Source organism: Lycorma delicatula, chromosome 8, assembly GCF_047948215.1.
Source record: "Lycorma delicatula isolate Av1 chromosome 8, ASM4794821v1, whole genome shotgun sequence".
NCBI lineage: Eukaryota > Metazoa > Arthropoda > Insecta > Hemiptera > Fulgoridae > Lycorma > Lycorma delicatula.
Window position 1 is genome coordinate 37248239 of NC_134462.1, and position 14278 is coordinate 37262516.

At 29.3% G+C, this 14278-nt stretch overlaps 1 protein-coding gene across 4 annotated transcripts in view; it reads right to left on the reverse strand.

Annotated features, from left to right (window-relative positions):
- Window positions 1–14278, reverse strand: part of LOC142328581 (UNC93-like protein) — a 302554-nt gene that overhangs the window by 130175 nt on the left and 158101 nt on the right. For all 4 annotated transcript variants that reach the window (XM_075372348.1, XM_075372349.1, XM_075372350.1 and 1 more), the window contains exon 3: window positions 3298–3526. In XM_075372348.1, coding sequence (XP_075228463.1) covers window positions 3298–3526 — 229 coding nt within the window. The remainder of the gene's footprint in view (window positions 1–3297; window positions 3527–14278) is intronic.

Here is a 14278-nt window from a genome sequence, read left to right on the forward strand (position 1 = left end):
TACAGTTAAAATTGAGTGGAGACGGTGTATAAAGTTTCCCGTGCAAACCGGAATAAGTTAATTTGTTACTTTATATTATACACCTCAGTCTTTCTTATGGCTATGAAGCATCTGATGTTGAAGCGTTATTAGCTAAAGTTGTTTTCTTTTAGACTGATGATGTTAATTAATTGTACAACCAGTCTGCGATTAAAAAAAAAAAAAAAAGGTGACATATGGAAGTAATTTTCTCCTACATTTCAAAGGGCTTTAAATGCTAATGGATATAAATATAATCGGTTCACTAAAGAAGGAATTTCATTCTTTCTTTCTTAAATAAGCCTGGCATAGAATGTTGTTTTTCTTGGAAGTGGATATGCCACTATTCATTACGTCGCATCAGGTCGCAAACTATTATGTTAGATTATTGGACACAATATACCTGCATAAATATATTGATAAAATGGAATTGTCAATTGATTATTAAAATTTGTATAAATTTATTTATTTATTATTTTTTTTATACTGTAATCAAGACAAATATTAGTATGGATTTATAAACAACCCATTTGTTTATTTCGTTAAAAATTTAAATTATGAATATGATTTCAATGAAAAGTTACCGTAATATTGATAATCAGTAGAAATTTCGTTTCGTATTTTATTAAAAAATAATAGTAATAACAAATTTAACAGTTTATCTGTTAATTAAAAAAAAATTGACTAAAATGTTTTTTAAAATCGTAGACTGGGATTTTGCTCCTCTCGTAAAAAATAATTTTTTAAAAATATTTTATGGCTTATTTTGTATTTGGAATCTGTTTTCTACATTTTTATTCAGTTATTACATTGTTTTAATCATATCTAAAACTTAATAAAAGCAATTTAATAATTATATGGTCAATTCTGTACTTTTTAAAAAAACCTTTAGCGGGATCCTAACCCTCCTTGGATAAAAAAAAATTATGTTTCTCAATCCGAGTTAAAAATCTTACCGGTAAAAATATAAAGAAAAATTTTAATTTATTACAAAAAAATTGTAAGTTTACTTGCTATAACTTTTGTTTTCAAAGATCATTGTTTACAAAACATGAAAAAATATCTGAAAATCGTTGAAGTTGAAGTAACATAATTGCTTAACTTGTAAAAGTAATTGTCACGAGTAGATTTATTCCAGATCATGAATTTGGATTGATGTGGAACATTCTTGAATTGTTCTATTCAAGTGGAACAATTTGGAAGTGGAAATTTTACGATTGAATAAACGCACAGGGTTATAAGTTTTACACAAAGCGCTTAGAAGAAAAGAGGTTCTATTCGGTGGCTTTCATGGATGTTCTGCAGACTTTTGACAAAGTCTGGCTGCTTGGTCTGCTCCGTAAGCAGACCAAGCAGCCATGGACATTTTTCAGATCAGATGCAATGATGTATATGGATTCTTTGACATTAGATTAGGGATCCCACAAGGCTCTGTCTTAAGACCAGTCCTGTAGTCAATTTTCACTGTGGACCTTCCGGTTGCAAATCATGTCATCGTCGCCTCGTTTGCTGATGATACAGCAATTCTGGCTGCTGACGAAGACCCACATTTAGTCTCATTGAAGCTCCAGTCGGTATTAGATTTGATTGGCGTATGGTTTACAAAATGGAGAATAAAGGTGAATCAGATAAGTCGACTCACGTTACGTTTGCAATGAGAAGAGCTGACTGTCCCCGAGTCCAGCTTGATCGTTGTTTGACGTTGAAGTATTACGGATAGAAAAAAGGAAAAAGTTCAACACAAGGTGTAAGAACCTTTATCCGCTATTAGATAACAATTCACCGATCAACAAGTTTTTAATATACAAGTTTTACTAACGTGATTCTAAAACCGATTGCAGAGAGTGTCTTCCCCTACGGGGTAAGAGCTATGAGAAACGACAAACAAGTCATTAAACAATACTTAAAGAATAAGTTAGCAAGATCCACTGCAGAAGCACCGAGGTTAACACGGAACGAAGAGATTCACCACTACCTAGAATTTTGTTACCTTATGTTCGTGAAGAGATTAAACGATTCGGTTCAAACTATAGACAGCGGTTAGATAATCATGTGAACTTTCTAGCTGTTAACCTTCTAAACAATAACGAAGAGGTCTGTCCGGCAACTGAAATATATACATGCGCTAGACTTGGGGTAATCTGGGTGACTCTTAAGCTGGTTCAAAATCACATATTGGACGGACATCTTTCTATGTCTTGATGAGGAGCCTAGTCTCTTTACATTTATCTCCATGAGCTTCTTATATTACAATTTCTTTTTATTTGTCTGCTGTTTAATAATATTATAAATTGTATTTATTTGTTTCTCATTAGATCTTTGTGAACTGCTGTAACTATGTGGTCTTATTCAGTGCGAGTATGCTTGCTTATATATGAATTTTATATACGTATGTATGTATTTTATTTATGTCTTTTATGTATATGTAGTTTTATTAAGGGTGTTCGTTGGATATCCCTCATTATATGCCTTTTTAATACAATTTACAATTTAATTCGGTTCCTAACTCGAAACCGATTGTAATTAAACAAATTGTAAGGAAAACAATGTGTAGCGTTATATGATAAATATTTTATACATAAATAACACCCCATTATTCTGACTAAATTAATTTAAAAAAAGTATAGTAAATTAATCGGCAATTTTGTATAATGATAACAGTTGTTACCATCAATCTGCGACCCGTTTTATGTATTTCAATTTTTACCGTTTTATTGTTAAGGTATTTTTATTGGTCGTTTTATAAAGAGTGTAGAGATGAAATGTTGCTATTATGCACAACGGCACGGTAAATTATCCCCGTGCGTAAAATCAACGATTCAATTCAATATCCTTGTAAACCGTTCGATAAAATTCTAATGGACAGGGCTTAAACATCGCATAAAACGGGTTTAATATAATTTGAGCTGGAATATATTTATGCACAATTTAATATAGGTTAAATCTATTTAAATTATTACTTTTAATTACGTCAAATATTTAATTATTAAATCACAAATGTGATCTTTTTCATCGTTACCATCTGCATGTTTTGTTAGATAAAATTTAGTAATCAATCTATGTTTTATAAACATAAATTTTCTTCACCAAACCCTGTTATGTAGTATAAATCATGTTTATACAATCGATATAAAGACGTAAATATTTTTTAAATAATTTTATTCGTAAAATTCCGTCTAAAAATATTATTTTAACTACTAAACTATTAAAAATTATGCATTAATAAAAATTTATGTAGAAAAAGGTATATATATATATATAAATGTGTATAAATTTTACCTTGATAGAGGATCAATGAGTAATGCAACCATAGCAACAGCGACGAAGATGCAACATAAGTATATGGAAGATATTGTGTAAATTTCTGAATCTGGTGGTCTTTCTAAATTGTCATTACCATGACTTCCACCAACAACACAGAAATTTGAACCACAATGTCTTAATTTTTCTTCCGCAATACTAGCATTTCCACTACTGTGACCTCCTCCATGAGCGCCTGAGGACAGTACTGTAAAAAAAAGAACAGAAAATAAATTAAACAACAATTTTTTAATTACATGAGAAAATTGTGTAGTAAAGTTGATATACATTATGTCTATGATAAATAAAATATATATTTCTTATAAAATTTTAGAGAAATAGTCGTTTGTATAAATATAAAGATTACAATAAGTTAATGAAATTAAATAGAAATATAGAAATAATTTAATATAAAATATTACGTCATAATAAAATAAATTAAAAAAAAAATAATAAAACCTAATTTTAAAAAAAATCGCCCTAAGAAGAAAAATTAATATTTCTTAAATTATTCTTTAAATTTTAATTTTTTGAATTTGATAATATAAAATTAAAAAAAAAAACAATGAAGTATCAATAATTACTAACAATTAATTTAGCGATGATTTTAAACAATTAAACCCAAAATCAGAATAATTTTGATCTCAAACTAATGATAAAAAATTCAATCCTAAATAATTATGACGACAAAAAACCTTTATGTTTATTACCTGGCGGGTAGGTAAAAATATAATCAAGAATTATCCGCGTCCTTTAAAACTAAATCGGGAGTTCCGCAAGTCAGTTTTGGGATCTGTCTTATACTGTAACTTCACTGCCGACCTTCCGGTTGAGAATTGAGTCGCTGTCGTTACTTTTGCCGATGACACATATATTCTAGCTGTTGATGATAACTCAAGTGTGACTTTAACTAATCTACAATCTTATTTAAATCTAATCAGTTAGTGGCTGATATATGGACAATAAGAGTTAAGCTAAATCAAGCTTTTTCGCAATGAGGAAAGAAGATTTCTCAGGGGTTCACTTCGATGACATTTTAATCCCGCATATTGAAAGTGTAAGATACTTGGGTCTTCACCTGGATCGTCGTTTGAAGTGGAAGGTTCAAGTGAGGAAATATAGAAAGCTACTCAACATGAAGTTCAAGAAAATGTACTGATCGCTGTGCAGGAGGTCTGAGTTATATTTCTTTAATAAACTACTCTCGGTAATTCTGAAATCAAAGTGGACATATGGAGTCCAATTAGGGGGATGGCAAGCAAGACAATGTTGAAATCATACAGCGGTTTCAGAACAAACTGACAAGGTATACAGCTGATGCGCCGTGGTTTACTAAAAACACTGAAATCCAGGAATATTTAGGTCTACGGTACGTCAAGGAAGAAATACAAAGCTTTAGTTTTAAATAAGAAATTCAGCTAAATTACCACGTTAACCACTTGGTCGTAAACATCCTAGACAACGGTGACGATATTAAAAGACTTAAGTGGCTACACGTTATGGACCTTAGTAACTATATAGTGTAATTACATCCGCTGAGTTTTGTGCATTAATCAATCCTTCATTCCCTTCCTTTCTGTTTCTGTTTTCATTTTCAATTTTAATCTTTTTCTTTATTAGTTTATTTTTCACTTTCTAAGTTATATCATCAATCTGCTATTTTTATGATTCTTGTTATTGTTTTATACTTTGTTAAGATAGTATAGTTCTTCAAAACTACCTTGCGTAAGTTCTACGTTCTACTAAGAGAAGTTCTGCATAGTGATAGTATGTAATTTTCAAGGAATTTCAATAGGAATCCCTTTTTAATATGAATATGTGTGACGTAATTTCCTTAAGTTTCCTACAAAAATGTAGCCTGTTGTATATAAAATTTTGAAAAATATTAAATTGTCTACGTGAAAAATTTAGTTTTTGTTTCAAAAATCTTTTTATCTGGAAATACTTACTAAGGGATCACCAAAAAACTTTCTAATTAAAAAAAAAATCTTCCAAATCAGTACATTAAATAAAAAGTAATGTTTTAACATAAAAATTTACAAATTTTCGAAATTACTCTAATTTCTGAATTTTATTAAAAAAATACCTTTCAAAAATGAACAATCATACTTTTTTTTTTGTTGAACATGATTAACATGGTTTCAAGTTTGACCATAGTGACATGAGTTAAACATTTTGTAGCGTAAGAAAAATTTCAATCCTCTCGGGTATCTGGACCTGGGACTTAATAACACACCTGAGACTTTAATATATAATTATTACACATATACATTTTCAACGATGATTAATGAGAACTTAATTTAAAAACTAATTTTCTTTAACGCAAAATTAAAAAAATATAATTTAAAAATTTCCTTTTTTTCCGTTAATTGTATAAAATAATTTTTATACAAATTACTTACGCACTTTAAAATAATTTAATAAATAAGAAAATAGTACACTATTATTGTAATTTTTTTTACAGAAATCACAATCTTCAAAGAACGTAATTTTGAACTCATGCAATCATGGTGGCTATAATCATGGTGGAATCACAGATTATAAATTTCCAGACATATTTTTTATTAGCAGATCATCAATTAAAAATGAAAAAAAAAGTACATCCAGTAATAAGAAGCAATTTAATATAATTGGATTAGCATTATTAAATATTTGTTTCTTTTACAAATAAACACTATAATTGCAGAAGATCGTTCAATAAAATTTAATTACCGTTAAGGAAGTGGGTTTTATTACTTACAAGAAATATAGTTTTACTTTTGACAGCTACTGTCAGAGGTTATTTTAATTATTGTTTCTTTATAGTTACTTTAAGATAATTAATCAATACAGTAATAATAAACAAACATAATTATTACTTATCTTAGTATATTTTAAGTGTTATAAACATTTCTATAACTTGTACTCATATCATTAAGGCATGTACAAGTTGTTTACATGTAATAACATGTCTATCTTTATTAAAACGTAACATAATTTCTCACCTTCGTAGTCAATTTAAACAGCATTTACACCTCTTAAAGTTTTAATAATTATTTTACAACATTCGTAAAATACCTCTCTCTCCCTCTCTCTTAATCGACATATATATATATATATATATATATATATATGTGTGTGTGTGTATAATAAAAAATTGAAACTTTCTTTATAATAAATAAACAATCGGAAATATTTCAAAATAAAACAACACATTTTTAACTCTTTTGTTAAGAAAATGATTTTCAGTTTTTATTTTTTTCGAATATAAAATCTAAGCTGAAACTGTTGGATATCAAGTTTAAAAACATGTACTGCCTGGTAGGACTTAGATCTCGATTTTCAGTAAAAAGTAAATTATAGATTTATAAATCAGTTTTGAAGCCTAATTGAACTTACGGACTTGAATTGTGAGGTACAGTATGCAATTCCAGTATTGACATTCTTGAACGTTACCAGACAAAAATTACTTAAAATGCTAAACATACCCTGATAGAGAAGCAATAGTCTCATGAATAATCATCTTAAGTTGCGAAACTTTCGGCAGGAAATCTTTCTGGTCAGCCTACGAAATCAAAATCGTTTGAATCGGCAACCGGATTATTTGGTGGTCAATTTGTTGGATAACAAGATCAGTGATTTTTCCAGATTGCTGAGGAACAATATTCTTGGTTTGCCTAATCGTTTCAATCAGGTGACTTTATGGTCTGGCTGTACGGTGTGCTCTTTTATTTCATTTAGTTTTTATCGTTAAGTCACCAGTCGCTGGGTCTGTGACTACTTAATGTTAGTTCAAATAGATCTTATATACTTATTGTTCAATTATCTTGTTGTAAAGTTGTGTCGTTATAATTTTAAAAAAAAATAATTGTTTTCGATATTTTTCAATCAGGATATACCCACCCAAACTACAGTACTATTTAATATTGAACAGTTTTTTCTATATAAAAAAAAAATAGTTTAACATTTCATTAACTTGTATGAAGTTATCTTCATAAAATATGGTCCATTCATCTGACCAAGAACTGAAGCGTTATACTCAGGTTATACGGCATTTAACAAATGTTCACAAGCAGTCACGATGTTTTTACTTATTTTAATAAGTACATACATGTTTATTTTTTCCTTCAAAATCATACTGTAAAGTGGATAAGTTTGCCTTAGGTAACAAGAAATGTGTTTATAAAATACAACCAGTCTTTATGTGCTCTTATTATACTTTCCACGTAAGTTAGGAGTATTAAGAAATGTGTACTTCGTTGCTGCTGAATATCAAGGATTGTAAAAACACAATATAAATTCTGCAAGGGTTACTATATCGTGGTCTTTACATGTATGACTGAATGGACGAATGTGTTTTTTTTACGAGTTATCGAACTTCATAAAGGTGATACTAAATTGTATCTTCGAGTTATATTTACAGATATGTTACCATAAAAGCTGTAGTTACAGATAAAGGTTACCGTAAAATGGAAAAGAAAGTGGGTAAAACTTTCAATATACAACAAATTTTTGTTTTAATACAGCAAATTAGGCTTAAATAAAAAGGGATTACAATTTTGGTTTACAGATTCTTGTAAAACTGTTGATTTTAAATGATGAAATAGCTGGTTGTTAGATATGACAGAATCTGAACGTTTGTCAATAAAATTAATGTATTAAACTTTTTCTGATATTTTGAAGGAACATGTGCACTTCTATAACTTTCAAAAAGTGGCTTATCGACGAAGTAATTTTTCAAATCCCGAGAGAATTTTTCCAGTACTATCTCGTATTTCAATTGTGAAACTCTGATATCAACTTAGAAATGGATAGATTCAATATTGTTTACCATTATTTTACTGCTTTGTTTTATTTTCCTTGATTCACAATTATGGGAAATTTCAGCATGTATTAATTATTAATGTAGTTCAATATTATTTTATAAATAGCGATAATTGCTTTGCGAAATTTTACTAAACAATTGAAATGTGAAAATTTATTTTGAAATATTAATAATTATATTTATACGTCAATAAAAAGAGCTAGTTATTTTCTTGTGTTCCTCATTAAGGACTTTTCAGTCACTGGTGGGTAAATATAGGCAAAGAAAATATCTATTACTAATAAAAAAAAAAAAAAAACATCTTTTTTATATATATATTAAAACTTAAATTTAAAGAGTGTTTTAGGGTGTAATAAATTTTTATAACGAAAGAATGGAAAAAAATTATCAAGTAACTGATTACTGAAAATATTTTAGATTTACCAATATCTCGTTTTCTATAACTACATATATATGTAGTTTTCTATAACTACATAAACTCGTTTTCTATAACTACATATAATAGAGAGAATGGGGAGAAGAGAGATAGATTTTTTTTATTTATCTCTGCTACAGAGTGAAGCATTTTGCACAAGATGTTTCCTACAGCCTACAAAAAAAAAATCCCTTTCGGCACGCAGGAAGGAGGAGGTAGATTTCACCCGTGATAGGGAATAGAAAATATTTCAACCTTAAAGTTAAGGAAAACTTCAAATTTACTCAATACGACAATGGTTGCATGTGAATACATGTTTAGCATATGACAAGCCCCATCTTACAATTCCAGCAACATTTTGGTCTCCCTTGCCGTAAGGGTTAGTCATACCAAAAATTGTTTCAGACAAAAGTTTCAGGTAATATTTAGATGACTAACGATCACTTTAAACCGATTCGATACTGTGCCTATTAAGGAGGTATGATTTTTTTTGTCTTCGAAACATCATTTTTTCTTCCCCCGTGGCCCAATGGTTGGTGATATCAAAAAACTTTATTTAGATAAGTTTTAGGCCCTTATTCAAAGAATTTATTAGGAACTTCAAAAGAATTTGATGTTTTTCTTTATAAGAAAGTTATAGATATATTTTGTTTTTTGGAAAAAGCCCTCCCCCATTTCCCCCCATGGTCCGATCTTTCCCGTTAACGAGCGCGACTGAGATTTTGGGTTGTTATATTATTATATGTATCAATTTGAAAGTGACTGGCGCAAAATTACAGCAGTTATCGTGTCCACAATAAAGTTAATATATATATATATATATATATATATATATATATACGTAAATATATATATAAACTTCTGAACTGATGGTAGTTTTCGAGTCTGGGGGATGTGAAACGCGAAGATATGTTGAAATTTTCCTAAAGTCAAATCATGGTACCCATTACAATAGGTAGCTTTCTTATGAAATCTAGTAATCCCAAAATTACGGAAACTGTGTTTGAAATATAAATGAAACTACTCAAAGTTTGTTTCTGTGAGAGTAAATGATGTTTATTATATAGTCTTTGGTGAAAAAAATGAAAAGGATCAGTTGTACGATTGAATATTCCCTGAAAGTTTTGCTGATATAAAAAATTATATTCGGTACAGTAGTGAAAGAAAAGGAAACCAATTATTTCAGTAAGCCTAGCAGATAATTCATGGGAATCGCGACGCCATATTTTTGCATCATGTAAATGCCTTACATCAATTCTTTTGTGTTATTTTTAAGTGTAGAGTCTAAATAATATTTTTTAGCTATTATTTATGTTATTTAACCACAATTTATAATAATATTTTATCTTTTAATAGTCAAACAATTTAATTCAGATAAAATACAAATACAATTAATTTAATATTTACTTTGACACTGAAATTTTATCTATTTAAGAAAGTTAGACATCATAACAAGATATAATAATAAGATGTAATTCACAGTCTTACAGGACATGTATTAAATCTTTGATTTTTATTTTCTTTACTTTCTCCTTTTTATATAAATTAAAATATTAAACGATATATTGAGCTGTTGATTATTTTGACAAGACAAACTTTTCAAATAATTATCCATCCAGAGATTTTTAAATAACAACCAGTCATTTTATACCTTTTAATAAAACCGAATTTAAAAATAAATTTATTTAAAAAAGTTTATATTTTTTTTTTACAAGCACTGTAAAGCAGGTCTATAACGATTTAAAGAAAAAAAATATACAGAACGTGATAAAATCTAAAAAAAAATTGTAAGTTACGTTCAATTAAAGCATACGTTCATTGGAATAATTCAGTAATGAAATGATGAATAGAAAACAAAAGTTGTAGGATAAGTTCTAATTAAAGAGATAAAAAAATAACTTGAAATGAAGTATATAAAAAAATATGTTGAAATTACGAGATAAAATCCAATCATTTAGAGGTTCAGGAAGTAGTAAATATTTCTTACGAAAGAATCAGACAAATTTATCAAAGTGACTGATTAATGAAAATATTTTATGTTTATCATTATCAGTTTCTCGGGAAATATAGCTAGAGTAGAAGGAAAAAGTGTGGTGAACATGTCAAAAATGAAGTATCGAGATTTTGAAAATTTTTATGTTTTATGATTTAACTAGTGCATCTATACCAATAAATCATATGTTTGTATGTGTGTCGCTTTATTTTTGGCCTTGTATCTCAGTATTTACCGAACCGATTTTGTTCAAATTTGGCTCAAATATTTTTGTTATAGAAGGGGCATTGATCATATTAATCCTTTTCTCAAAATTCGTTAAGTATTTGAAAATTTCGTAATGGAACATCAACATTATAAGCCGATGAGAAGAACTGGAGACGTTGATCTTCACCGTGTTTTTCTACCACAACTATTTGAATATTTGAGGTTATTCAGTGTACACGACTAATCATCCAGATAGTATATCGCATAGTGGTACTGTGGTTTTGACAAAAAATGGATTAAGGCATAATCGGCTCTTTATCATTCAACGCCAACAAAATTCAGGCAATCTCAGTTGAGATATTGATTTGGCTCAATAAAATCAGTTGGACTGGCTTGGGCCTCTAAGGCTATCAACTCCCTCTACTGCTTCCTGGCTCTCCAGTAGCTATTAGCTACTGCTCCCTCTTCAGACCAACAACAAGAGTTCCTGACTTCTTGGACTTTTATGTGAGCTTGGTAGTTTCTTCCTTTTAGGCTGACGTGAAAAGTAACTATGATTCTATATCCGAGCATTCACCAATTCTTCTAACTATTAGCACAATGGTTATAAGAAAGAAGAATTTCCCAATCCTCCTGATTTCCGATCTTATGGGACCGATTGGAAGTCCTATCGAGGCTGGATAGAAGACAAGTTACTTATAGATGTACCATTGATGAGCGCAGTTGGTATCGATGATGCGGCCCGGCAGACCTATAAACGTATTGCCTGTTCTTTCTAAGATCTTTAAGAGACTCTTACTTCAAAAATTAATGCCTTCTTCAATAAGAAAAGATGTTATTCTCAAACATTAGTGACTTCAGAAGTGGTCATTCGACTATTGAACAAACGCTTCAAATTATTACTGTTGTCAACAGCTATCTGGAAAGGAAGGAATATCATTCAGCGGCATCTTTGGATGTCCAGCAGGAATTTGACAAAGTTTTGTTGCCTGTTCTTCTTTACAAGTTGATATCAAACCCACCTCATCCATTCTATTTAATCCTATGTAAAGCTACTTGGATAGTTTCGCTTTTTGTAAGTAAGATATAATCAGGAGTTGTTTAACTTTAATGATACTTAGTCAAAAGGTCCGCAAAGTTCAGTTTTGGGACCGATTTTATACCTTCTCTTCAATGCAGACCTTTCTATTCTGAACTTGTCACAGTTAGATCATTTGTGGTTGACAATCTTAACCGTTGACGATGATCCTCTGGTAAACTGCAATCAGCGTTGTATCTTATCAGGGTGTGGCTATGGTGAATGGAAAATAAATGTTAATCCGGCGAATCACGTGACGTTTGCAATGAAGGGAGGATTGCCCACGGTTTTATTTCACCTGGATATTATTGATATTCAACATATCAACTGTGTATAGTACATAAGTTTGCATCTGAATAGTCGTATGACATGGACAGGTCACGTAAGAAAAAAAGAAAGCAATTAAACATTAAGTTTAAGCAGATGTACTTGTTTCTGGTGAAGGAGGGGTCTCAATTATTTCTATCAAACCAAGTATTAAGGTGTCAGATATTCTTGAACCGATATGGACCTATGGTATTCAACTATGGGTACAATATGTTACAGCAATATTGAGGTCATCCAGCGGTTCCAGAACAAATTACTCAAAAATAATACGGAATCTCGGAGGTTCGTGAGAAACAATAAGATCCAGAAGTATCTGGGGATCCCATACATCCGTGTGGAGATTCAACGACTAAGCTCGAAATATACATCTAATCTAAATACACACGTGGGTTTTGTTATGAATTTATTAAACAATAGGGAGGATGTAAGACGACTGAAAAGGCTCCACGTGTTAGACATGGATGATGCTACCTGATGACTAAGGTGGTAACTCTCTCATCTAAGATAATAATATGATATCTAAGAAGATAATTATACTTCATAAAATAGTTTCAATTGAATATTATTGATTACGTTATGTTGTTTTGTTAGGTCTGAAGATTAGTGCGTGATGAGTAACGTGAGAATTCTCCTATGATTATAATTATTCTACTTGAAGGACTATTGTGTTTAATTGAGTTATTATCTCATTTATTATTTTTTTAATCGTTTTTGCTATTTCTTGGTTATGTTAGATATTGTTGTATTGTTCTAATCTCTCATTATGTGTTTTTCCAGACATTTAATGCATACTATTAATTATTTGTATTCTTCGAGGTTATCACTGGTTACTCCTCTTTCAAGTAATTAGTTGTTATGCAATTTACTTATGGTTTCAATATAGGAGGAACTGATTGTAAATAGATAATTGCACAAAAAAATTCATTAAGGACTATTGCGGAAAACCCAATTTCGATTTTCTTCAGAGGCATTTTTAGAGAAAAATTTATTAAAGCGACTTGTTATGCATGTACAAATACGAGTAATTAAATTTTTTTTCCTAAAAATCAACCCCTATTTTTAAAATTTAAATATATGTATTTCGTTCTTTTGCTTTATCTCCCTTCCGGATAAATGTTTTTCAATTTTATTTTTTTTTTGTTTAAACTTCATATATATAGTTATCAGAAAATGCCTATTAATTTGTTAAAATTATAGACACCTGACCTAAAAGGCAGTAACATTTTTTGAAATTTTTTCATCCTATCTCTTTAATCTTTATTGAGCTTTACTAAATACATTTATTAAGGTTAAACTACATTTGAATATTTTTAGGATAAAACCTTATTAAAGATTTATTACCCACCTCTAAAAAATATATCTTCTGTTTTTTATTTTTTGGCTATAACACTTTTAATTTTTATTATTAATGCATGGTGTAGTATCACTTGACCAGCGTAGCTAAAAAAGTCATGCAATACTTTGCCAGTTTTAAAAATTTTTAAATTTGTACATTTTAGATGGAAAAGATGCTGATCAGTATTGAAATATAATTATAATATCCAAAACCGAACAATATAAAAATCTAAAATTAATCGTGTTTCGGTTGTTAAACAGCGTTAGTAGATATTGGAGAACATAATGTAACATAAACATAATGTATTAAATACAATAATATAAAAAGAGTATTAAACAAAAAAATTAATAAATAATCAGTGTTAAAAAATATTATGTTCCTTAAATTGTTCTTTTAAATATTATGTTCATCAAAATTCTGCCTTATGAGAACTAGATTTATTTTTACTAATTTTGTTGATTTATTTTATACTTAAGACTGACTATTTTGTTACAATAGCTAAATTTGTTATAATTTGATTAATATTTATTTGTAGACTACGTTACGGAAGTTAAGAAAAGAGAAGGTAGATTCTATTCTAACTCTGTATCCTGAATTAAAGCTAATAATCGTTGGAGATTATTTTAAAGTGATTTTTTTTTAGCCTTCGGAACCAACGTTAAGTATTGTTTTAGAGGATGAGAGATGAAATGGCAATTTTGTAGGTTGTGAAAACGTCAAGTCTGATCGAGATTAGATCACCAAATATTTATTACAATATATATATTTAAGAGTAAAGGCTACAAAATAAGGGATAAGAT